This window comes from Geotrypetes seraphini, chromosome 6, assembly GCF_902459505.1.
Source record: "Geotrypetes seraphini chromosome 6, aGeoSer1.1, whole genome shotgun sequence".
Lineage (NCBI taxonomy): Eukaryota > Metazoa > Chordata > Amphibia > Gymnophiona > Dermophiidae > Geotrypetes > Geotrypetes seraphini.
Window position 1 is genome coordinate 185,345,856 of NC_047089.1, and position 26,308 is coordinate 185,372,163.

General features: G+C 45.3%; 1 protein-coding gene across 14 annotated transcripts in view; it reads right to left on the reverse strand.

The window, feature by feature from the left end:
- CAMK2B (calcium/calmodulin dependent protein kinase II beta) overlaps positions 1-26,308 on the reverse strand; it is a 385,126-nt gene that overhangs the window by 33,756 nt on the left and 325,062 nt on the right. For all 14 annotated transcript variants that reach the window (XM_033948504.1, XM_033948506.1, XM_033948501.1 and 11 more), the window contains 2 exons: positions 7,808-7,936; positions 6,453-6,581 (listed from right to left, as the gene is read on the reverse strand). In XM_033948504.1, coding sequence (XP_033804395.1) covers positions 6,453-6,581; positions 7,808-7,936 — 258 coding nt within the window. The remainder of the gene's footprint in view (positions 1-6,452; positions 6,582-7,807; positions 7,937-26,308) is intronic.

Genomic DNA, 26,308 nt, shown 5'->3' on the forward strand with positions numbered 1-26,308 from the left:
CACATTGCATTGTTGGATAGGGTTGTCTCAGTTCTCTTCATGGCTTAAAAAGAATACAATTCCAAGGAAATGAAAGATTATGAGAGTAGTTTCATCCTGCTGTCCATGGAGAACAACTGCTACAGGTAAGTACTTTGGTTTTCTCCAAGTGTAAGCAGGATGGAATATCCTCATGTGACTCATCATTTACAGATTGCCTTTAAATTAAAAAAAGGGAAAAGGGAAGATTTTTCAATTTATTTGAGCTAATAAGCACCTTAGAGTTGGGAAGAGAGTTTGTTATCTGGGAAAGCGGAGGAAGGATCGGCAGTCCCCCATTCTGGAGTGGGTTAGGCACTTTCGAGAGCTGGTGCATAGGTATGGATTGACCCCCCCCCCCCTGTGATTTACTTCCTTATTTGCAGGTGAAACATTATCTTCAAATGTCGGGACTCTTTGGGGAGCTTCTTAGGCAGACAGGACTGGATTTGAACAATTATTGGGACCTAAGTTGCAGAAAGGAGCAATTTTGGCAATTTATAAATGCTTAAATTGTTTATTGAAAGCTTCTATACCGCTACTAATAACTGGGAGTAAATTCAGAGTGGTTTACATGAGTTTCTGTAATGGTGTTACAATGTATGAGCTTCTGTAATGGTTGTACAAAACAGAGAGCCCCAATAAAGATAAAGATATGTGGGAGCATAGGAGACAAGTTTAGGGCAGGATTATCTGTTATGGAATGGGAATGTATTTGGCAAAATATTACTTCCATGGTGCTGGCAACGACTTGGTGGAAAATGGATATAAAGTACTTTTGAGGTGATATTATACTCCAATGCTCTTGGCTAAAATAGGGCAGAGGGTGATGGGAGGTGTTGGTTAAGGTGTGGAGGGATAGGGACATACTTGCACATATGGTGGTATTGTGATAAGGCTCAGGGATTTTGGATATCTGTCTTTAGGATGGTTTTACAAATTTTGGGTAAATTGGTCCTTTCCTTCTTGGAGTTGGCACTGCTACATGAGGTGAGCATGGATGAGGAAGAAATAAGCTTTTGTAAATTGATGCTCATGGTACTCAGACTGGTGTTGGCTGCCACTTGGAGGCAGCCTGTTATACTGGACAGGAAGCTTATAGAAGATAAATTGAACCACTGCTATAATATGTATTGCGCTGAAATATCATAAAATGAAGAGCTTTGATCAGAGATGGAGGAGGTTTGAAAAGTGCAGGTGGACATGTGTGTAAAGGGAGAGGGGTTTTCCTGATTCAGGGGCTGTTTTGTTGTATGGCTTTTCCTGTTATTGTGGATCTGTAAGGAAGGAGGAGAGCAGAGGGGAAGGTTTATGGTTGGGGACTGTACTCTATGTTCCTTTTGTGATGTTGTAACTTTGTATAGGGATGGATGCATTGAAGAAAACCCGTGCACCTATCTAAATGTTTTCAGTTATGTGTTTGGAGAGATTTTATAGTTTCTATTGTCTTCAGCAATAAAAGGTTTCAGTTACAAAAAAAAGGGAAAAGGGAAGAAACAAACTGACAGTAGGCAGACAACAAGCTTCTCTCTATTTCTCCATAGGAGATACGGCACAGGTGACCAATCCGATTTCTGGTCAAACAACCAATGACAGCCTCAGTTCAATAATACTCTTTTTAAGGCTACTCAAAGAAGAGTTGCCCATTCTGTCTCCAAATTTAACCCATTAGGTGTCACTGTATCTAATTCAAAAATCCAATGTTGTTCTTGATTTTAATATAAATAAAGACAGGGAGATAAGTTTAACAGTGATGAGAGCTGATAAGTTTTTACAGGAATTAAATAATGTCTGCTGTATTGGGTGACAAAAGTTTTTAATTATATCTTGTATGCTTTGCAGGGGACAACCTTGATAAAGCCACAGGGCAAAACATGTTGGAGGAAAACAGTCCCCAGCCGAGCTGAATGCGCAAGGTAAATGCTTTTTAGTACATTTATGAAATGAGAATTTTTGATAACAATTAATAAAATGTAGTATGAAAGCATATATATAAAACAAAGAAAAGAAACGTATGAAGAAAACATATAAATAAATCGTAGAAAATTGGGTCAATGAGGAGTGCTAGGTAACGAGTAAAGTTCATGAAATCGTTGCCTAAGCTGTGTACACATTTCCGTGGATTTAAAATGATCATATATGGAAAACACATCTGATGACCTATTAAAAGAGTTTAAAATAGAACGATATAAGCTTTATATTGCCTCACTTCTATTTGTAATTGTATTTGCTGGCGTTGCTAAGTGAGCAAGGCACCAATACTATAAGAGATGAGTATTGAACATCGATGCAAGTCGGATATGCATGCGTTATTCTGGAAATGCATGCATATCTGATTTGCATCGATGTTCAATACTCATCTCTTATAGTATTGGTGCCTTGCTCACTTAGCAACGCCAGCAAATACAATTCCAGATGTACCGTATTTTCACGCAAATAACGCGCACCCGTATAAAACGCGCACACGGGTATAGCGCGCAGAAATCACGATAATATGTACAAAAACTTTGGTATACCGCGCTCACGGGTATACCGCGCATGCTGCCCGACGCTCCTTTCGCCCGCCCTGACTTTCCGTGCGCTGTCCCGACTCTCCGTTCACCCCCCCTGACTTCCGTGCACTGTCCCCCCTTGAAGGTCTGTCCCCATCCTGAAAGCCTGATGCCCCCCCCCCCGACGTCCGATACATCCCTCCCCCCGAAGGACCGCCGACTCCCCAACAATATCGGGCCAGGAGGGAGCCCAAATCCTCCTGGCCACGGCGACCCCCTAACCCCACCCCGCACTACATTACGGGCAGGAGGGATCCCAGGCCCTCCTGCCCTCGACGCAAACCCCCCTTCCCCCCAACGACTGCCCCCCCCAAGAACCTCTGACCGCCCCCCCAGCCGACCCGCGACCCCCCTGGCGACCCCCACGACCCCCCCACCCCCCTTCCCCGTACCTTTGGTAGTTGGCCGGACAGACAGGAGCCAAACCCGCCTGTCCGGCAGGCAGCCAACGAAGGAATGAGGCCGGATTGGCCCATCCATCCTAAAGCTCCGCCTACTGGTGGGGCCTAAGGCGCGTGGGCCAATCAGAATAGGCCCTGGAGCCTTAGGTCCCACCTGGGGGCGCGGCCTGAGGCACATGGGCCCAACCCGACCATGTGCCTCAGGCCACGCCCCCAGGTGGGACCTAAGGCTCCAGGGCCTATTCTGATTGGCCCACGCGCCTTAGGCCCCAAAAGTAGGCGGAGCTTTAGGATGGATGGGCCAATCCGGCCTCATTCCTTCGTTGGCTGCCTGTTGGACAGGCGGGTTTGGCTCCCGTCTGTCCGGCCAACTACCAAAGGTACGGGGAAGGGGGGGGGGGGGGTCGTGGGGGTCGCCAGGGGGATCGCGGGTCGGCTGGGGGGGCGGTCGGAGGTTCTTGGGGGGGGCGGTCGTTGGAGGGAGGGGGGGTTGCGTCGAGGGCAGGAGGGCCTGGGATCCCTCCTGCCCGTAATGTAGTGCGGGGTGGGGTTAGGGGGTCGCCGTGGCCAGGAGGGTTTGGGCTCCCTTCTGGCCCGATATTGTCGGGAAGTCGGCGGTCCTTCGGGGTGGGGGTGCGAGTGGTCCTGCCGGGGGGGGGGGATGTATCGGACGTCGAGGAGTCGGCCGGGCAAGAGGGCTTGGGCTCCCTCTTGCTCCGATCGTGGATGCGGGTGCGGGTGGGAGCGCGTGCGAGCGGTCGTTCGGGGTGGGGGGGCGAGTGGTCCTGCCGGGGGGGGGGATGTATCGGACGTCGGGGAGTCGGCCGGGCAAGAGGGCTTGGGCTCCCTCTTGCTCCGATCGTGGATGCGGGTGCGGGTGGGAGCGCGTGCGAGCGGTCGTTCGGGGTGGGGGTGCGAGCGGTCCTGCTGGGGGGGGGGGGATGTATCGGACGTCGGGGAGTTGGCCGGGCAAGAGGGCTTGGGCTCCCTCTTGCTCCGATCGTGGATGCGGGTGCGGGTGGGAGCGCGTGCGAGCGGTCGTTCGGGGAGGGGGTGCGAGTGGTCCTGCCGGGGGGGGGGGATGTATCGGACGTCGGGGAGTCGGCCGGGCAAGAGGGCTTGGGCTCCCTCTTGCTCCGATCGTGGATGCGGGTGCGGTTGGGAGCGCGTGCGAGCGGTCGTTCGGGGTGGGGGTGCGAGCGGTCCTGCTGGGGGGTGAGTCGGGCGGGGTGGGAACTATGTTTTAAAACTTTTGTATACCGCGCTCACGCATATAACGCGCGAGGGGTATGCGCGGTAGGTAAAAACGCGTATAACGCGCGCGTTATATGCGTGAAAATACGGTATTTGTTGGCAGATTCCAGGTGTGCCCCACATTGCGTCGATGTCTGCGCAGTTCCAGGCGTCTTCCGGCCAGGGTACTAGGTTTAGTGTGCTGCTGTAAATGTTAGCACCAGGCTAAGCACCACTTTATAGAATTACCCCTACATGACGACAACATTGGAAGCCTTCAATGCCAAAGAGACTGAACTTTTCATCTTCATATGGCTACTGGCTGATGCCGATCGTAAGGCATCCTACTGACACAGCATTGAAGGTGATCGAGGTTGCCTCAGTGTTGATGCACTCAACATCCAGTGTAGCTTGAGGGTCTTTTGACTCCAATATAGATGAATATAGCTCACATTTCAATGAACCGTAGTACCTTTTCTTCTGCCCTTTAGAGTCACAAAGATATATTCATATAATCTTTAGGCACAAATGACATTTAAGATGTCTCATGATCTGGGCTTAGGAATTGCAAGCACCAGTTGTAGGTATCCAGTCTGGATATGGTCTTGCTACGCAGCCCACACTTCTTAAAGCCATTGAGGCTTTCTTTTGGGCCATGAAAAAATATTTAATGTAAAATCAAACAATGTAATTTTCAGGAAACGAGACCTGACTGAGCTGCCAAGGGTATTAAAAAAAAATAGTAGAGGCAGGTGAAAAAAGAAAGAAAGTATTCAACACGATAAAAACTAAGGAGACTGATCCACATGATGGAGCTGGACTCATTGCGTGTTTTAGATTTGATGGGTTCCTTACTTACACTGACCCCCTCTTTTACAAAGTATGCTATCCCGTTTTCCCCAAAGAGCTCAGAACAGGTAGCAGGTTAAATATACATAATGTACAGTTACAGTTAACAGGTTACAATGTGACATAGATTCACTACAAATTTTACGATACAAGTTTGGGGGAATTGGCTGTTTTGAAGACTCGCCAGTGAAGATGAACACCGGGGAAAGGAATTAGAATAAAAAGCACAAATTAACAAAGACCAGAAACAGAAAGATATATATATAGTAAGGGGGGGGGGAATAACAGTGACAAAGGAAAATAAGAAAGCCAGATTTGAATCCTCTCCTCTTCCACCACATGGCCAGCAGGGCAAAACAGTGTAAAGCAGAGCAAGCAGCAATGATTATGGTTCCATGGGCAGAAAGAAAGTTACCAAACAGAAGTCTAGGATGGGCCCAGAAAACACACAGGCAAACGGTCTGAAAAAATCAGACAGGCAGAAAGATAAACAGCCCGAGGCAAACTGAAGAAGTCCAAAGAAGAATTTATTAAATAAGCAACAACACTGGAAGGGTATAATCAAACTTTTGGCACCTTTGTGTTGCATTTTTATGAGTCATCATATCTATGCTAGTTTTTATTGTATATCATTTATATTTCATATGATTTTATTATGCCCTTATTTATCAACGAATTACTTATATGTTTTAATACATATGATTTGGATTTTATTATTGTTTTGCAGTTCTTTTGTTGTTCATTCTTTTATATACTCACTTGTTTTTAGTCCCTGATGCAGCCCAGGAAGGGTGAAACTTGGCCAAATTGGGCCTAGTTTTTTCACCCCTCCAGTGTTGTTGCTTATTTAATAAATTCTTCTTTGGAAAACTTTGGATTGCCTCAGTCTATCTTTTTGCCAAAATCTAATGGGAACATGAAGTATATAACTTTGGAAATGATCATAAGGAGGGAAAAGGGACAGGGCTTGACAGTGAAAACAGATTTGAGAACTGTCAAATCTGAGAACAACCCCACTTCTGATTCCTACTAACTGTGCCATTAAGCTAGTCATTGACATGCCATGGACATACTTCAGTTTCAGATGCTGTGATCCTGAGGTTAATCTGTACAGCTATAGCACTCTATAACATGTGGAGTAATGCTCCTTAACTGTCCAATGCTCTTGATATTAAAGGGCTCTGGAGGAATATATGAACTTTAAGTCCAAAAATATTTTGATGATCTAGAACACAAAGAACTTGAGCAATGCCTCCAGAAATGGTGAGAGGAGAGGCAATGGGTGAGGGGAGAAACTGTTCTGAAAGACAAGTTAATACTAGATTAAGCAGCAGTGCAGCATGGTGCCAATGGCAAGTTAAGCTGCTAGGACTAGCCCTTAATTAGACCACCTACTTACACTGGAGAAGCAAAGAATCCACCAGGGATGGAGAGGAGGTTGATTGGGCAATGGCAGGCTGTGGCCCCTCAGCTTCAGGAGGACCAGGGACCTTCCTCACTGCACTTAAAATATCAGTAAACTTTGCAGCTGAGATGAAAAACAGTTGAAAAATAAACAGAGAAAGAAGGAAAAATGGTAAAAGAAAAAAAAAAGGAAATTATAACTATGAAAGTTGTGACAAATTGGTTGTGTTGACTTGTGCATGATGGTTTTAATGATAAAGGCTGTGGTGTCAGTTTAAATGGTTCTAATGCTCATTATGAGGATTATTTATATTTTTACATTTGTATATTACTCCATTTTGCATAAGAGTTAGAGTGACAAAAAACACAAATCATCTACAATTCCTGATTGTAGATGCTGTTATGATATTTGCAATGATGTGATTATAATAGCAGATAGTCTGATGATATTTACATGATATAGTTGTGAGGATGGATATGTGACGTACAGGAGTAATGACTATGAGGTAGATGCCTTTATGGTAATGACAAGCTTTGGGGAGATGAGGGTGGGTAGAAGTCTATAACTGTGATTACTGTACTTTTTAGTATTTAGGGCAGCTGTGTTGATTTATGTATGATTAATAAAGTTGTGAAAATGAACATTGATATTAGTTACTGTTTTAATAGCCTGAGTGATAACAACTGTAATAGTAACAATTCAGATGATGGCTGGTGATCTAGTAGCTGTAAAGGGCAGATGCTGTGGTGACCTCTGTGATTATGGGTAATGATCATAATGATAGTCACTTTGATGACAAAAGGTGAGGTTGTGGTGTGGCAACTATAAGATGATGAGATTAGCTGCATTAAGGGTTACTGCAGTGAAAGCTGAGATGATGAATGAAGGTTACTGGGCAAGAGGTTACTGTGATGAGAACTGGTGGAAGTATGATAGTGCTGTGATGACAGTTACTGGGGTAATATGATGGTGGCTATGTTTATGATGGTGATACACAGTATAGTAGTCACTTCTGTAAGTACTCTGATGATAGCTACTATGATGGTGGTTGTGATGATATTTGGTTGGATTCTGTGATTATGGATACCATGGTATGGTTATTGAGACAATTGTGGTGTATGGTCCATTACTTTTAAAATAAAACCCAGTGCATCATGGCACTTATTAAGCCTTCAAAGCAAAGTAGGGCTTCAAGAACCTTGATATATTAAGCCATTACTGAAAGAAACATCATTAAGGAGCTTGAAGCAGTTGGTAGCTCATTCTTAGAGGTATGTGTGATAGTGAACATGAAAATGATTGAGCAGTGGGAGCAACAAAAGGACAGAGGTTGCAAGCTGGTTACTTACGTGGGACAGGCAGTGGGTTTGCTAGAGATGGAAATGGAGATGGTTCATTAACAACAGGATGTGGCCCTTCAGCTTCTTGAGGCCCCAAGCCACCCTTCATTGTGCTTATAATATCACTGAACTTGACAGCTGGGATGGTGAACAGGTGAAAGAAAATGAATGGAAGATGATGAAATCATGCAGACAAAAAGAGACAAAGTGAAGAGTAACTTAGTATGAAACAAAGTGTTAACGCCTAGCATAGGTAAGAATGCAACCCCCAAGACCTTCTAAGCCCCTGCTAGAGCTAAGAACCTCTTACACAGCCCAAAGGAGATCTGTCTTACCAATGGGAAAGCTAAGCAACCAGACCCCCATTTTCTTTTTTAATCACTTCTGACCCCGAGTCGTATTCACTGTTTTTCCCTGACCCCACTCCTTGATCTTCATTCATGGCTTTCCCCCCATACTTCACCTTTCAAGAAGTCATGTACAGGAAACTGCAGGTCCCTGTTCTAGTTGTGGTTTCAGAAGAACCCTGTGAGTGAGCATAGAAATTATGCAAGCGCATGCTTTGAAATAATTATTTCTAACCTGCTATCAGACATATGCAGCACTGTATATAGTCACAGAGTCCCTGCTCAGAGAAGCTTACAATCTAAACAGACAAGACAGACAAACAAGATGCCATGGATACAGTTAGGGGGGAACAGCTTAGGGTTATGAGACGTCTGGGAAAACCTGGACATGTCCTATTTTCAGAGGACTGTCTGGGTGCCCAGAATGACTTTCCAAAACTTGGTAGTTTGTTTGGGTTTTGAAAAGCCCTGACTTCTGGCTGCGTCTGGAGGACCTCTGAGCATGAGCGGATGACGTCACACACATCTGTGCATGCTCGGAGGCCCTCCAGACGCGGCCTAGAGGTCGGAGAAGAAAGATAAGGCTTTGTGGGGCCAGGCTGGGGGTGTATGGGGCAGGGATGAAGGTGGAACAGGGCAGTGCTGGAGGTGGAATAAGGTGGGACTAGAGGCGTAACAGGGCGGGGCCATGTGTCTGGGTTTCCACATTGGAAAATCTAATAACCCTAGAATTTAAGTTTTTAAGTCTAAGTTTTATAAAAAATTTCTCATACCACTCAATCAGGCTTCTTAGCAGTGTACAATTAAAAGTTTTACAGTATCCAAAAAACCGACAAATATTGATGACAGGGAGTATTAATAGAACAAAACAAACATACAAAGACTTACAGAGACAAGAGGGGAAAAAGGCAAGAACTAAGAACATAAGAAGTTGCCTCCACTGGGTCAGACCAGAGGTCCATCCTGCCCTGCTCCCGCGGCGGCCCATCAGGTCCGCGACCTGTGAAGTGGTTACTGACCACTTCTATAACCTACCTCAAGTTCTATCTGTACCCCTCTATCCCCTTATCCTCCAGGAACCTATCCAAACCTTCCTTGAACCCCTGTACAGAGTTCTGGCTTATCACCTCCTCCGGAAGCTTGTTCCATGTGTCCACCACCCTCTGGGTAAAAAAGAACTTCCTAGCATTTGTTCTAAACCTGTCCCCTTTCAATTTCTCCGAGTGACCCCTAGTGCTTGTGGCTCCCCACAGTTTGAAGAATCTGTTCTTATTCACTTTCTCTATGCCCTTTAGGATTTTGAAGGTTTCTATCATGTCCCCTCTAAGTCTCCTCTTCTCCAGAGAGAACAGCCCCAGCGTTTATAACCTGTCAGCGTATGAGAAATTTTCCATACCTTTTATCAGTTTAGTCGCCCTCCTCTGCACTCCCTCGAGTACCGCCATGTCCTTTTTGAGGTACGGTGACCAGTATTGAACACAGTACTCCAGGTGCGGGCGCACCATTGCGCGATACAGCGGCATGATGACTTCCTTCGTCCTGGTTGTGATACCCTTTTTGATGATGCCCAGCATTCTGTTTGCTTTCTTTGAGGCTGTCGCACACTGCGCCGATGGTTTCAGTGATGTGTCAACCATCACCCCCAGATCCCTTTCAAGGTTACTCACCCCTAGCCGTGTTCCCCCCATTTTGTAGCTGAACATCGGGTTCTTTTTCCCTACATGCATGACTTTGCATTTCTCTACGTTAAAACTCATTTGCCACTTATTTGCCCAGTCTTCCAGTCTCGTTAGGTCCCTTTGCAGGTTTTCACAGTCTTCCGTGTTCCTAACCCTGCTGCAGAGTTTGGTGTCATCAGCAAATTTGATAACCTCACATTTTGTCCCCGTCTCCAGATCGTCAATAAATATATTGAACAATAGAGGTCCCAGCACCGACCCCTGTGGAACTCCGCTCGTGACCCATTGCCAGTCTGAGTATGGCCCTTTACTCCAACCCTCTGTTTCCTGCCTGCCAACCAGTGTTTGATCCATCGGTAGATATCCCCTTGCACCCCGTGGTTCCACAGCTTTTTTAGTAGCCGTTCGTGAGGTACCTTGTTGAAGGCTTTTTGGAAGTCAAGGTAAATGATGTCTATGGATTCCCCCTTATCCATCTGGCTGTTTATTCCCTCGAAGAAGTACAGCAAGTTTGTGAGGCACGACCTTCCCTTGCAGAAGCCATGCTGGCTCGCCTTCAGTTGTCCATTTTTTTCTATGTGTTCGCAGATTGTGTCCTTTACCATTGCTTCCATCATCTTTCCCGGAACCGAGGTCAAGCTCACAGGCCTGTAGTTTCCCGGGTCACCCCTTGATCCCTTCTTAAAGATGGGCGTGACATTTGCTATTTTCCAGTCCTCTGGGATCTCCCCAGTTTTTAGGGAGAGGTTACATATTTGGCGAAGTGTCTCTGCTATTTCGTTTCTCAGTTCTTTTAGTACCCTTGGGTGGATGCCGTCCGGGCCTGGTGATTTGTCGCTCTTCAGTCTATCTATCTGTCTGAGGACATCCTCTTTGCTTACCTCTAGTTGTACCAGCTTTTCGTCGTGTTCCCCGTTTATAATCACCTCGGGTTCTGGGATATTGGATGTGTCCTCTCTGGTGAAGACTGACGAGAAGAATTTGTTTAACCTGTCAGCTATCTCTTTTTCCTCCTTTATCACTCCTTTCCTGTCTCCGTCGTCCAGTGGTCCCACTTCCTCTCTGGCTGGTTGTTTCCCTTTCACATACCTGAAGAAGGGTTTGAAGTTTCTTGCTTCTCCTGCCAGTCTTTCCTCATATTCTCTCTTTGCTTTCCTGACCTCTCGATGGCATTCTTTCTGGTGCCTTTTGTGCTCTTCCTGGTTCTCCTTTGTTGGTTCCTTTTTCCATTTCTTGAAGGATGATTTCTTGTCGCTTATCGCCTTATTAACTGCAGTTGTTATCCATGCTGGGTTTCTAGTTCGATTTTTTTTGCACCCTTTCCTGAACCTTGGGACGCACAGGTCTTGTGCCTCGAGCACTGTGCCTTTAAGCAGTGTCCAGGCTTCCTTTACGGTCTTCATCTTCCCTGAGCTATTGCTGAGCTTTTTTCCTACCATTTTCCTCATGTCTTTGTAGTTTCCTTTTTTGAAGTTGAATGCTGTCGTTGTGGTTCTTTTCACCTTTGATGTTCCCATGTTTAATTTGTACTGGATCATGTTGTGATCGCTGTTCCCTAATGGTGCTAGTACCACCACTTCCTTTGTGGGTCCTTCTAGCCCGTTGAGGATTAGGTCTAGAGTGGCATCCCCTCGCGTTGGTTCTGTGACCAGCTGCTCCATGAAACAGTCTCTTATCACCTCTATGAATTTAGTTTCTCTCGTGCAATTTGAGTGCCCAATGTCCCAATCTATTCCCGGATAGTTGAAATCCCCCATAACCACCACCCTTCCACTTTTGCACACCTGCCTCAGTTCGGCCTCCAGGTCCAGGTCGTTTGCTTCTGGTTGTCCTGGTGGGCGATAGTAAAGTCCCAATTTGATGTCAGCTCCTTCCCCTCCTGTTAGCTTAACCCATAGTGACTCCAGACTGTCTGCCCTTATTGTTGTTTCTGATCTGGATGAAGGAGTGTAGTCCTTTATATACAGTGCTATTCCTCCCCCCTTCTTGTGCGCCCTGTCCCTCCCTCTACTTGCCTGTAGAGTTTGTACCCTGGCAGGGCCACATCCCATTTGTTGTCCTCTGACCACCATGTCTCTGTGATTCCTATTATGTCTAGATCCTTATTTCTGGCTATAACTTCTAGCTCCCCCATTTTAGTCCTTAGGCTCCTAGCGTTTGTATATAGGCAATTTAAGTCCCGGTTAGTTACCTTTTCTTTTGAGTCTACTCTTGATTTGATGCTCCTGCTGGTCTCCTCACGGGCTGCCTCCTGTGGTGTGTCTATCCCGTCCTCCACCCGCTTCTTTGATCTTTGATAGCCCTCTGGTTCCGGCTGTGTCCTCCATGTCTTGCTCTTTAGCTCTACTTGCCTCTCGGGTCCCTGTACTGTATCCTTGGGTTTATGTCCATAAAGTGTCCATTTTGCCTCTAGTCCACTATCTTCCTTTCCTGTTTCAGCATCCTTGCTCGATACTGTGGTCCGATGTGTCGAGGTCAGATCGACTCTCGGCTTTCCCCTTGTTATCAGTTTAAAGTCATGTCTATGCAGGTCTGGATGTTACGTGCCAGCATCCTCGTCCCAGCCGTGCTCAAATGCAGTCCGTCTCTCCTGTAGAGCTTGTTTTTCCCCAGGAAGGTTGACCAGTTCCGTACAAAGAGGAAACCTTCCTCGTCACACCATCGCCTCAGCCATCCATTTGTTGCTTGCAGCTCGGTCTGCCTCCTCGCATCTGCCCTTGGCACTGGCAGGATCTCTGAAAAGGCTATCTTCCCTGTCCTCAGCTTCAGCTTCCTCCCCAGGATCTTAAACTGCTCGGTCAGTGTAGTCATGTTGAAATTTCTTCTGCTGACGTCATTGGTTCCGACGTGGATTATCACTGCTGTTTCCTCTGTCTCAGCTCCCTACAAGATTCTCTCAATTCTGTCGGAGATGTCCTTTGTCCTCGCCCCTGGGAGACATGTCACTAGGCAATCCGCTCTGCCTCCTGCTATGTGACTGTCCACCTCTCTCAGGATTGAGTCTCCCACCACGATAGCAGATTTTCCTCTCCTCAGCTTCCTCCTGGGTCTCAGGTCTGTGTCGATGATTGGGTCCTCCAATCCTTCCTTCTCCTGATTTGTTTCTTCACTAGGTTCCTCTCCCTTGGCTCCTGGTGGGTCCTGGTGGGTCCTGGTGGGTCCCGGTGGCTCCTGGCGGGTCCTGTCCTCCATCAGTTTGTTCCCTTCTGAAGAGCGGGTGTTCCTGTGTTTCTACCATCTTGCAGGCCTCCTCGATGAATCTTTCGAGCTCCCTGACCTGTTCGTTGAAGTGGTTCTCTCTGGTGGTGTCCTCAGTTGGTTCAAGCTCCCTTGGTTCCTCTATGGAGAGGAGTCCTTCTAGCTCCTGTACTTTGATCTGCAGTCTCCCGACCTCCTTCTTCAGGCTAGCCAGTTCCTGACATCGACTGCATATGTAGGCCTGCCTCCCGGAAGGGAGGTAGTCATACATGTGACAATCAATGCAGTATACTGGGAAGCTTCGCTGGCCTTCTGCTGCCTCCATTGTTCCTTCCTTGTGATTTAAGTCCCTCGGTGCACTGGAGTTTGTCTGACGTGTAGCTAGGTGTAGAAATAGAGAGAGAAAAAAAAAATGAGAATAGAAGAAAGAAAAAATTTTTTTTTATAAGAACTTATTAAAGAAGATAGAAGATTGAAATTGAAATTGCTGCTGAGCAGCCTGGACTCCTGGCTCCTTCTCTCGGCTCCTTCGCAAAGGCGCCCTCGCTAAGGCGAGTGCCTTTGCCGCGCGCCGAATGGCCACGCGCCGTTGGCTCGCCCCCTTTTAAGGGGGAGCCTGGGCACTGAAGCGACCTCTGATGCGGTGGGGGTGGGCGGAGCTATCTCTCGCTGCTACCCCGATCAGCCTTTCACCCTTCCTGGCCGCCCCTGTGTCTCTCCTCTCAGCCCTGGTCTGCTCCTCTCTGCCTCCCGATCCTGCCCTGTAAGAACAAAACAAGAGCAGTTCAGAACGCCGCCGCGGTCTGCCTCGTGCTCAGGCTTCCTGCCTTTTAAGGGGGAGCCTGGGCACTGAAGCGACCTCTGACATGGTGGGGGTGGGCGGAGCTATCTCTCGCTGCTACCCCGATCAGCCTTTCACCCTTCCTGGTCGCCCCTGTGTCTCTCCTCTCAGCCTTGGTCTGCTCCTCTCTGCATCCCGATCCTGCCCTGTAAGTAAGAACAAAACAAGAGCAGTTCAGAACGCCGCCGCGGTCTGCCTCGTGCTCAGGCTTCCTGCCTTTTAAGGGGGAGCCTGGGCACTGAAGCGACCTCTGACGCGGTGGGGGTGGGCGGAGCTATCTCTCGCCGCTACCCCGATCAGCCTTTCACCCTTCCTGGCCGCCCCTGTGAATCTCCTCTCAGCCCTGGTCTGCTCCTCTCTGCCTCCCGATCCTGCCCTGTAAGTAAGAACAAAACAAGAGCAGTTCAGAACGCCGCCTCAAAGTAAAGAGAACAAAAAAGGGACAAACAATAGGAAGGGGGTCTGAGGAGGGATTAACTGTAAGAGTTTTAGCCCTGATAAGGGCCGTTAAATGTCAAAAGCATCTTGAAATAGGAAAGTTTTTAACTTTGATTTAAATTTAGGTAGAGATGCTTCTTGACGAAGATGATTAAGGATAGAATTCCAGGTGGAAGGAGCGATCACCGCAAAATTATTAGATCTAAGTGTATAAATTTCTTTTCGGGAGGAGATTGTTAGGAAGTTTTGGGATACCGAACGGAGGGCTTTTGATGGACAGTAAGGTGTTAAGAGGCTATTAATAAATTCAGATTGATTACTTGAATGGGTTTTAAATGTTAGAAGGAGGATTTTATAATTAATTCTATATTCAACCGGTAGCCAATGTGCTTTACGAAGAAGGGGAGACACATGATCGTATTTTTTTGCGTTGAAAATAATATTGCAGTGTTCTGAACAATTTGTAGGTGTCTTATCTCTTTTTTTGTTATACCCTTAAGAGCATTACAATAATCAATGCAGGAAATTACTAAGGAGTGAATTAGAGTATTAAGTGAAGAGGGTTCCAGTAATTTCACGAAAGATCTAATCATTCTTAAACGATGGTAACAATGCTGAACTACTGTGCTGATGTGTTGATGAAATGTAAATTTGCTGTCAAAAGTGACACCTAATAGTTTTAGGAAACTAACGATTTTAATAGGCAGAGACTTCAATTTTAGCAGAGCATGTGTAGATAGGCCATCTTTGTTGGAGAAGATCATAACTTTGGATTTTTAACTATTTAAAGCTAACATATTTGCATCTAGCCAAGAGTTTACTTTTTCTAACTTCTGGTTTATGATAGTTATTTCTGCTGGATTATTGAGATCAATTGGGTGTATTAATTGAACATCGTCCGCATAAGCAAACATTGTGAAAGAATGGATTGCCCCAACTTTAAAAGGGGTGCCATGAAAATATTGAAAAGTAAAGGGGATAGTATGGATCCTTGAGGGATACCATGTTGGTTTTGGAATGGTTCTGAGGAGTTAGCATTGAAAGCAACCTTGGAGAATCTATCAGTTAAAAATGAAGAAAACCAGTCCAAGACCTAATCTGAAATTCTGATTTCATGAAGGTGTGATAGTAGAAATTGTGGTCGATTGTGTCGAACGCGGAAGAGAGGTCCAGAGAGATAAGCAGGACAGATTGAAAATGGTCGAGGTGGTAGAGGAACTTTGTAGTCATACCTATATGAGAAAGTTTGGTAGAGTGATTTTAGTGAAATCCAGTTTGGTTAGGGTGTAATGCCTTTCCCCCTCTTCTACGAAACTGTGCTAGCAGTTTCTAGCGTGTGGAGCCATGCTGAATGACCCGCGCTGCTCCTGATGCTCATAGAGTTCCTATGAGCGTTGGGAGCAGTGCAGGTCATTCAACACGGCTCTCTGCACTAGAAACTGCTAGTGCAGTTTCATAGAAGAGGGGGTTAGTTTTTTTCAATGAAATTTGCTATTTGTGAGAAGATGATTTTTTCAGTTAATTTCACTAGGATGGGGATATTAGTTATGGGCCGGTAGTTTGATAATTCTAGAGGACTAGTTTTATGATCTTTGATGTTTGGATATATTATTGATTGTTTCCACTGTTTAGGCAAAGATCCTAAGGTAAGGCTGGTCTTGACCAGGTCTAGGATTTGTGGACCAAAGACTGAAAAGAAATGTTTTAAAAGAAATGGTGGAATTATTTCATTGCTGCTACCTTTAATGTTAAAAGTATTCAGGCATCTCTGGAGTTCTTGAATAGTCAGAAGGCTGAATCACGAGCATTTGGAGAAGGATAGACTGGATGGTGTTGTAGAAACTATTGAATTACAGGGCTTAACTTTTGTTTTGTTGGATTGTTATTATCACTTAGAGTTATGGATTCTCTGATCTTTTTAATCTTGTCAGTGAAATATGTTGCTATAGCCTGAGCTGTAGTGAAGTAATCATTTGTATTAGTGTCTTTTTTTTGTTGTTGTAAGGGATTTAGTTATAGCGTACAGGGCGGCTGTATTTTTGGCCTTTTTAATTTGTTTATTTATTTCCATTTTATAGTAAGAAGCATGTTCCCTAAAGTTATTGAGATTGTCTAATGTTTTGTTGTGCCTCCATTTCCTCTCTAGGGAGCACAATTGTTTTTTGATCAGGGAAAGCCGGGAGAGGGGATACCACAGGTTTTTTAAGTTTGCGTGGGGAAATTGTGAAGGTGGTAGCAGGAGCCAAAGAATCCAAGAGTTCGGAGATTGAAGTGTTCTATGTGGCCAGTTTGTCGTCAATGGAACGATTCATCATCTCTTCTAAGTTAAGGTTGAAAATGGAGGTAACAGTGGCAGTTTCTAATTTAGTGAAGGTGCGAGTGTTAATCTGTTTAGGTTGTAATGTCACAGGATGGTGCTTAGGCTTTTGAATAAAGGAGACTAAGAAATGATCTGACCAAGGCTTAGATTTAATGGCTGAAATATGAAAACGGTCATTCTGTGAATTTTGGACAAGGACCATATTGAGCGTGTGTTCTGCTACATGAGTATAGCCAGATATTAGTGTGTGGAGGCCCAAATCATTAAGGAGGATAAGAAACTCGAGGGTGGAGGCGTTATTAAGGTCATCAAAGTGAATGTTAAGGTCACCAAGTATGATCGGGTCAGATGTAGAAGTACAGAAATCAAAAATAGTAGGTTGGAGGTGAGTTGGAGCGAGGCTTTTGAACGATAGCAGATATTCGGAAGAGGGTTAATCTGCTGGCTAGGGCAGTGGGGAGTAGGGTTGTGGATTGAAGGCTACATCAAAAAGGTGGGTTTTCAGTTGGTTTTTAAACAAGGGAAGAGAAGGGATGTGGCAGACAAACTCAGGTACGGGGTAGCTAGATGAGAGGAATGAAGTCTGGAATTGGCAGTGGAGGAGGAGGGTACAGATAATAGCAGCAGAGATCTCTGGGAGGTATATAAGGAGAGAGAGGAGACATATTGAGGGGCAGCAGAATGAACACACTTGTAGGTAAGCAACAGGAGCTTGAACTGTATGCGAAGGCGGATAGGAGGCAGTGAAGTGATTTAAGGAGAGGGGTAACATTAGTGTAGCGAGGTTGGTAGAAGATGAGTCATGCAGTAGAGTTTTACACAGATTGTAGGGGGGGGGGAGGGAGAGGTGACACAGCACGCGACTAGTTAGAAGTAAATTGCAGTAACCTAAGCGTGAGGTTATGAAGTGTGGACAAGGGTCTGGATAATGTGCTCAAAGAGGAAGGGGCAAATTTTGGTGATGTTGTAGAGATAGAAGTAACAAACAACAGCAGAGTTCCAGAATATTGTTGGTGTGCCATTTTATTCATCAAATCACAAAGTCTTGTGTGGTGGCTCGACACACACATGTTTCAGCCTCTACGGTCTGCCTCAGGATCCTTTGTAAACCAAAGTGTAATTATTTGTGTGATGTAGATAATGATACGACCATGAAAACACTTATATGCACTGCCCACACCAAACAAGTCTCTTAAGGGACAGGAACAAACCCCACTAGTTCCTACCTAAGTCACTACTTTGCTGAAGTGACCCTGGTGCCATGGTAAAAATAATAAATAATGTACAGTAAAACCTTGGATTGCGAGTAACTTGGTGTGTGAGTGTTTGCAAGACAAGCAAAATGTTGTATTAAATTTTAACTTGATAAACGAGCGATGTCTTGCAATACGAGCACGTATACGCACAGCACGTCATCACAACTGAGCCAAAGACACTGCGAGGTCTTGCAATACAAGTACGCACTGTATACGGGAGTCACAACTGAGCCAATGGTTCTTCTCTCTCTGACACGGGAGTGCAATGATTGTTCTAAACGTACTACTTTTACGCAGTATTTTCTATTAAAGGTTTTGGAATCGTCAGAGGTTCCATTATTTCTTATGGGGAAATTTGCTTTGATATAGGAGTGCTTTGGATTACAAGCATGTTTCTGGAATGAATTATGTATATACAATTAAACAATAAGTAGTACTGAACCTACCCACTAGGTGTCACTCCAATGATAGAAATACAAAGCTGTTTTAGCGGTTTTGGCACTGTTTTTTCTTTTTTCTCCTTTTTATTATTATTTTATACAGTGGCGTACCTAGGGTATGTGGCACCCGGGGCCCATCATTTTTTGACACTCCCCCCCATGGAAAGAAATATTTTTTGTAATGATCATGAAACGTAATAAATGGTCAGAATAGAACAGGCAGTGAAAATTTTCTTATATTCCAAACATAACATAACATAAATTATGTCTGAATTGTCATGACATCAGAAGTACATATGGAGTAGTTGCAGGTGATGTTTGGGACAGTTCTGATTGTGTTAGTTCGGTTTTATGTGTTTTTTGAATAGAAAGGTTTTTATTTTTTTTTGAAGGTTCAGTCTATGGTCGATGTCAATTGGTTGTAGAGTTGGGGGTCGAGTGTTGCAGCTCGAATGGCTAGGAGGTTGTCGAACAGTTTTTTTCTTTCGACGTTTTTGGTTGGAGGGTGTGTGAATGGTGCGTGAGTTCTCCTATGTCTGTTTGAGGTGGATTGAATTATTTAGCTGAAGGAATTAGTTACCCCCTCATCCCACACACATTAATTCTCTTCCATTATAAAAAAACATTGATAAGTTCCCAGAAAAAAAAAAACATTAAAATAAGAAGTGAAAACAAAGACCCCTACAGATGAGAACATAACATAAGAATAGCCTAACTGGGTCAGACCAATGGTCCATCATGCCCAGTAGCCCATTCTCATGGTAGCCAATCCAGGACACTAATAACTGGTCAAAACCCAAAGAGTAGCAACATTCCATGCTACCGATCCAGGGCAAGCAGACACTTCCCCCATGTCTTAATAACAGATTATGAACTTTTCCTCCAGAAATTTGTCCAAATCTTTCTTAAAACCAGCTACACTATCTGCTTTTACCATAACTTCTGGCCATTTCATTTTTAAGTTTAGATCTTTCCTTTCAAACAGAGACCTTGCTAGATGTCAAATACAGCACAAGGTAACTTCACATGGACTTAGCTGTGCAGGAATCTCCTCATACACCCACCATATAGTGCAAAAATGTGCAAAGGTCTGTTTATTTCTTTCGATCACTACATAGCCTAATGCCACACAAGCAGTGCTGTACAAACATATTCTGTAGGTCAATGCTAAGGATAACAAAGTTTCCTTCCTTGGACCAGAAGGAGATACTGATAAACCACTGGAAGAGATTCCAAAACAACACCCAAAGACCCACTCAGTGTGTGAACCAGTTGAGTGGAGTGGACTAACTGGGGGGTGGAAATGGGCCTGGAGTTTGCTCAGCAGAATTTCCCAGACCACCTCTTCCTCTCAACACATTGACACGCTGCCACCACCACCACTAGGAACACCTCACTGGGTAGGCCAGCTATGCTATAAACTTTATAAAACACATTATTATATTTTCTTATAAAGCACATATTTTAACTGAACTCTCTGACATCCTCAGCCTTTCCATTCACAAAAATAGAAGGAAGAAAAGTTCCCATTTCCTGCTGTCTCATGTCCCCGGCCTATACAATATTTTTTTTCTGCAGACCCTTCAAAAGTCTGACCAAATCCTCGTTTCACTTGCATTATAAAGTACTGAGGATGCCATCTCTCCCCAATCCCAGGTCCTAAAGTCTAAGACAGTAGCGCAAACTAATGCTGCCAGATTCAGGAAAAAAAAATTTCGATTCGATTCAGCCTATTGAATTGGTTTTTCAATTCGATTTTCCTGCCCAGTTGGGTGATTTTTTTTCAAAACTCCTGGTGGGTTTTATAGCTTTTTCACCCCCTTTGGCTTCTCCTAACCACACTGGCGCTATGGTGTAAATAAAATAAAGAAACAAAAAGGACTTTTCCTTTCTCTGTTAAATCCTAGCTCACGTTTGCAGTCCAACACCAGCTCTGGCAGGATACACATTTCAAATCTGACATATTATAATCACAAAACAGAAAATAAAATTAATTTTTCTACCTTTTGTTGTCTGGTTATATTTCAAATCTTGTTGGTCCAAGGCTCTGGTTTTCTTCCGATAACTTGCTTGCCAGGGTCTCCTTCTTTCTTCTTTCTGCATGCTAACCATCCATCTGCCAACTCTGTCCTCCCTTTCCATTTCCCTTCCCTCCCCAGGAAGTCTGGTATCTTTCCTTTTTTTCATCTCCCTCCACAGATCCACCTTTTCTTAACTACCCTTTCATCCGGCATCTCTCCCTCTTTCCCCACCACCCCAGAGTCCACCATCTCTCCCTTTCTTTTCCCAATTACCCTTCTATCCAGTATCTCTATCCCTCCTCCACACCATCCCTTGTGTCCAATTTCTCTCCCTTTCTGTTCCTTCCCTCCCTAAATCCCATGGTCCATCATCTCTCTCCCTCTCCTCTATTTTCAGACCCATTATTTCTTTCCCCCCCCCCCAAAGTTTGGCATATGCACGTCTCTTTGAACACCCCCTTCCCTCTGTGTACTTCTAAACCAGGGTCCCCCCTTAAAGGTCTGCCTGTCCCCCCTTGAAGGCCTGCACCCCCCTTGAAGGCCTGTCCCACCCCCTTGTAGGCCTGTCCCCTCCTTGTAGGCCTGTCCCCCCCTTGAAGGTCTTCACCCCCCCGAAGGCCTGCACCCCCCAAAGGCCTGTCCCCCACCTTGAAGGCCTGACCCCCCTTGAAGGCCTGCCTGCCTGTCCCCCCTTGAAGGCCTGTCCCCCCCCTTGAAGGCCTGCACCCCCTTGAAGGTTGGCACCCCCCCCAAAGGCCTGCACCCCCCTTGAAGGCCTATCCCCCCTTTGAAGGCCTGTCCCACCCCCTTGTAGGCCTGTCCCCCCCTTGAAGTCCTGCCTGCCTGTCCCCCCCTTGAAGGCCTGCCTGCCTGTCCCCCCCTTGAAGGCCTGTCCCCTCTCTTGAAGGCCTGTACCCCTTGAAGGTCTGCACCCCCTTGAAGGTCTGCACCCCCTCGAAGGCCTGTCCCCCCACTTGAAGGCCTGCCTGCCTGTCCCCCCCTTGAAGGCCTGTCCCCCCCTTGAAGGCCTGTCCCCCCCTTGAAGGTCGGCACCCCCCCGAAGGCCTGCACCCCCCTGAAGGCCTGTCCCCCCTTGAAGGCCTGTCCCCCCCTTGTAGGCCTGTCCCCCCCTTGAAGGCCTGCCTCCCTGTCCCCCCCTTGAAAGTCTGTCCCCCCCTTGAAGGCCTGCACCTCCTTGAAGGTCGGCACCGCCCCCCCGAAGGCCTGCACCCCCCCTGAAGGCCTGTCCCCCCCTTGAAGGCCTGTCCCCCTCCTTGTAGGCCTGTCCCCCCCTTGAAGGCCTGCCTTCCTGTCCCCCCCTTGAAGGCCTGTCCCCCCCCTTGAAGGCCTGCACCCCCTTGAAGGTCGGCACCCCCCCCCCGAAGGCCTGCACCCCCCCTGAAGGTCTGTTCCCCCCTTGAAGGCCTGTCCCCCCCCTTGTAGGCCTGTCCCCCCCTTGAAGGCCTGCCTGCCTGTCCCCCCCTTGAAGGCCTGCCCTCCCCTTGAAGGCCTGCACCCCCCTTGAAGGCCTGCACCCCCCCGAAGGCCTGCACCCCTCCTTGAAGGCCTGCCTGCCTGTCACCCCTCTCCTCCTTGAAAGCCTGCCTGCCTGCCTGCCCGCCCGCCCCACCCTGAAGGCCTGGTGCCCCGACCCACCCCGAAGGACCGTTCGCCCCCTGGCCTCCCCGCACTACCTATGAAGCAGCCGCAGCAGGATCGCGACGTTAGCTATCCCTGCGCTGCTTAGGAGCTGCTTCCTGCGCTGCGGTCCCGCCCCCTCCTCTGATGTCAGAGGAGGGGCGGGACTGCGGCGCAGGAAGCAGCGCCCAAGCAGCTCAGGGATTGCTGACGTTGCGATCCTGCTGCGGGCTGCTTCATAGGTGTGCTGGAAGGTCAGTGGGGCGAGCGGTCCTTCGGGCGTGGGGGGGGCCTGAGCGGCAAGGCCGGGAACACCCCCTCAGGGCTGGCACCCGGGGCGGACCGCCCTCCCCCGCCCCCCCTTGGTACGCCACTGATTTTATAACATGTTTTGTGGGAAGATTCCATATGGTGATTTGTTTGTCCCTTTTTTGTATTTGATATTTTTTCTTGCTTCAGTGTTACTTTTTTCTTATGTTCCTTATAGTTTGTATTTCCAGCATTGGAGTGGCATCTAGTGGGTAGGCTCAGTACTACTTGTTTAATTGCAATGATACATTTCATTTTGCTCATATAAACCATTTACATTCAATGAGCCATACATTGATACATTTTTTGTCTTTTGTTTTTATAACTATCCTTTTTATTTATTTGCAGTACATTAGAGTCATCTAGTGGGTATGTCTGGCTCTTTTTTTTTTGGAATGCTATTATTGGTTCCTGTTTATGGAATGCTTTTATTGCTTCTTCTTTTTCATATAATGCTATTTATTCTTTTTATGGAATGCTATTATTTAATTATTTATTCATTCATTCATTCAAGTACTTCATTTTCTCTGTATGCTGTTGATTTACACTTGTTGACACCACGCTTATGTATGTTATCATTTTTTATATTTGATCATCTCATTTTATTTACTGTCACGCATATGTATATATATATAATATATATATATATATTTTTTTTTTTTTTGCATTTTCATTTTAGATATCACAAGAATACCCCTGAGGAAGGCTTTTTTCCATAAGCCAAAACATGGACTGTATTGGTGTTCAGTATAACAGGATTAGAGACTCTCTGATTGGCTTACATTATTTTTGAATACATGCTTTAATGGTTTATATGTTTTTAATAAATTGATAGTTCTCAAGGCTGACATGCATTGTCCCTTCCCCACTTTCTTTTGGTTTCTGAAATGCCCATCATATTCCACAGTGAAGAAGTAGAGTGCAAACTTTCATCATGGAGATTTAAAGATCGAAGATACAGCAAGGTCTGAGAGACATTAAACGGTGTCAAATCCTGAAATTGTTGACCATGTCCATGACTTGATTTTGGCAGATCGGCAAATAGTGGCTAAAACAATTGCTGAGAAAATACAGATATCTAGGGAACGTGTTTGGTGTATAATCCACGAGTAGCTGGGTAGAAGCTGTCAGCCAAGTGGGTCCCTAAATATTTGAATGCTGACGTGAAACAACTTTGAGTGGACATTTATTTCCAAGTTGATTTTGCGGCATTTTCAGCAAGCTGGTGCTAACTTTTTGGAATGACTAGTTACTGTTGATGAAATATGGTCTAACCATATTTCATCTATGATCCTGAGACAAAACATGAGTCCATGCAATGGCAGGTTCTCCAAGGCCAAGGAAATTCAAGACCCAAAAGTCAGCAAGAAAGGTCATGGCGACAGTGTTTTGGGATCAAGGTGTTGTAATGACTGATTATCCTCCAACGGATCAAACAATTAATGCAGAATACTACTATAATTTGGTGTGCCAAAAGTAAAAAGGAGAGAGAAGTTGTGGAAAAGAGTTCTCTTTTTGCAAGACAATGCACCTGCTCACATGACTGGCAAAACAATGGATGTATTGACGCAGCTGGGATTTCAGTGCATAGACCATCCACCCTACTCACTAGATCTTGCTCCATCTGAATATTTCTGTTTCCAAACCTTAAAAAGAGTTTAAAGGGAGACAATTTTTGAGTGTTTCAGAGGTAATTGCAGCAGCGGACTGGTATTTCAGTGACCAGACATCAGAGTACATTTTGGAAGGTTACAGGAAATTCAGACAGGATGTACCAAGTGTGTTGAACTTAGGGGTGAATATGTGGAATAACTTGTAAGTTTCATGGCTCCACATTATTCCCTTCTTGGTTGTGCTGAGAACTTTTCAGCACCCCCTCATAAATACCCGAGCTGGCGGGAATTCTCAAGCCCCATCAACTGCAGGCTATCTCTTCTAAGAATATAAGGACAGTTTTACTGGGTCAGACCAATGGTCCATCTAGCCCAGTATGGTGGCCAACATAGGTCACAAGTACCTGGCAAAAAAACAAAATAGTAGCAACATTCAGTGCTACTGATCCAGGACAAACAGTGGCTTCCTTCATCTCTGTTTCATTAGCAACTATGGACTTTTCCTCCAGGAACTTGCCCAAACCTTTTTTAACTAGTGCAATGACTTTTTGTTGTGCTAGGGTGAAATTATGGAATTTGTTGGTAGGGCAGTTAAGGAAATGAGTCAATACAGAAACTTTCAGAAAACTCCTCAAAAGCACAATTGTTTGTTAATGCTTTCTTATGGGGTCTGATTGGGGGATCACAAACAGATCTGAAAAGGTTATCATGCCGTTATACCGGTCCATGGTACACCCCCACCTGAAATACTGCATCCAACACTGGTCGCCGTACATGAAAAAGGACATAGTACTACTCGAAAGGGTTCAGAGAAGAGCGACAAAAATGGTTAAGGGACTGGGGGAGTTGCCGTACAACAAGAGGCTAGAGAAACTGGGTCTCTTCTCCCTTGAGAAGAGAAGAATGAGAGGGGATATGATCGAAACATTCAAGATATTGAAGGGAATTGACTTAGTAGAGAAAGAGAGACTGCTCACTCTCTCCAAGGTGAAGAGAATGAGAGGGCACTCACTATAAAGTTAGAAGGGAAAAGATTCCATAGAAATGTAAGGAAGTTCTTCTTCACCCAGAAAGTGGTAGAAATCAGCAACGCTCTTCCAGAGGCTGCTAAGTAGGACTAAGTTGCATGTTTGTGAGAATTGCTTTATTGCTATCATTTGTAACTGCCTATAATAATAAACTTCTCTTAGCAGAAGATTACCTTGGTCCCAGACTGCATTTTGTTGGGGGTGGGGAGTGAAAAGGAGGGGTGGGAAGGGGTAGGGGAGAGGAGAGGAGACCTGGCTGAGGCCTCCCTAAGTTGAAAATTAACGGTCGCATTTTAAAGATATAGCAATTTGAAAGACATATTAGCACCATCCTGTCCACCTATGTCTGTGAGGAGAGATATTGTTTAGGGACTCTTCCCTTGTCATAATTGCACAGTTTGTACTGTCAATTTGCAATCATCCATTCTAGATTAGGTATGAAATACTGTATAAGTTACACAATTTTTCAAATTGTAAAACAGAATGTGTCATCTACACAGCTACTTGTCCATGTGGTTTGGTTTACATCGGTAAAACCAAGAGAGCATTGAACAAGAGCGTCATTGAGTATAAGAGAGCAATTAAAACAAAGCTACCTGATAAACCCATGGTTGCACCAATTTGAAGATTTGAGATTTATTGAACTACAATTTGCTAGAGAACACTAGAGAGGTGGTGATACAGACAGTATGCTTCTCTAGGCAAAACAATATTTTATTGTCAAATTTGGTACAGTGCACCTATGGGTCTCAATTTAGATTCAGATTAATCAGTTTTCTTATGAAACATCTTTTTTTAATAGATAATATTGTTTTATTTTTTTTTCAATTTTCTATTTCATTCTCCCAGGAGAGCTCAAAACAGTTTACATGAATTTATTCAGGTACTTAAGCATTTTTTCCTGTCTGTCCCGGTGGACTCACAATCTCTCTAATGTACCCAGGGCAATGGGGGGATTAAGTGACTTGCCCAGGATCACAAGGAGCAGCATGGGTTTGAACCCACAACCCCAGGGTGCTGAGGCTGTAGCTTTAACCACTGCGCCACATTCTTCCCTTCCATAGCATGAAGAACAAACAAACAGGTAAGCCATCTTGCTCCACCCCCTTCTCTATATGTCATAACTTTTGAGTCTAAGGGATTTTACTAAGCTGCGATAGCGTTTTTAGCGCATGGATGATTTTACCGTACGCTAAACCCGCGCCACGTGGCTAGAACTAATGCCAGCTCAATGCTGGCGTTAAGGTCTAGCGTGCGCGCTAAAACTGCTATCACAGCTTAGTAAAAGGAGCCCTAAGAATATATACAGTATGTAAATTTTTTTAATATACTGTATATACTATATATATACCCAAAACAGCACTTGGACTAAATTTCTTCTA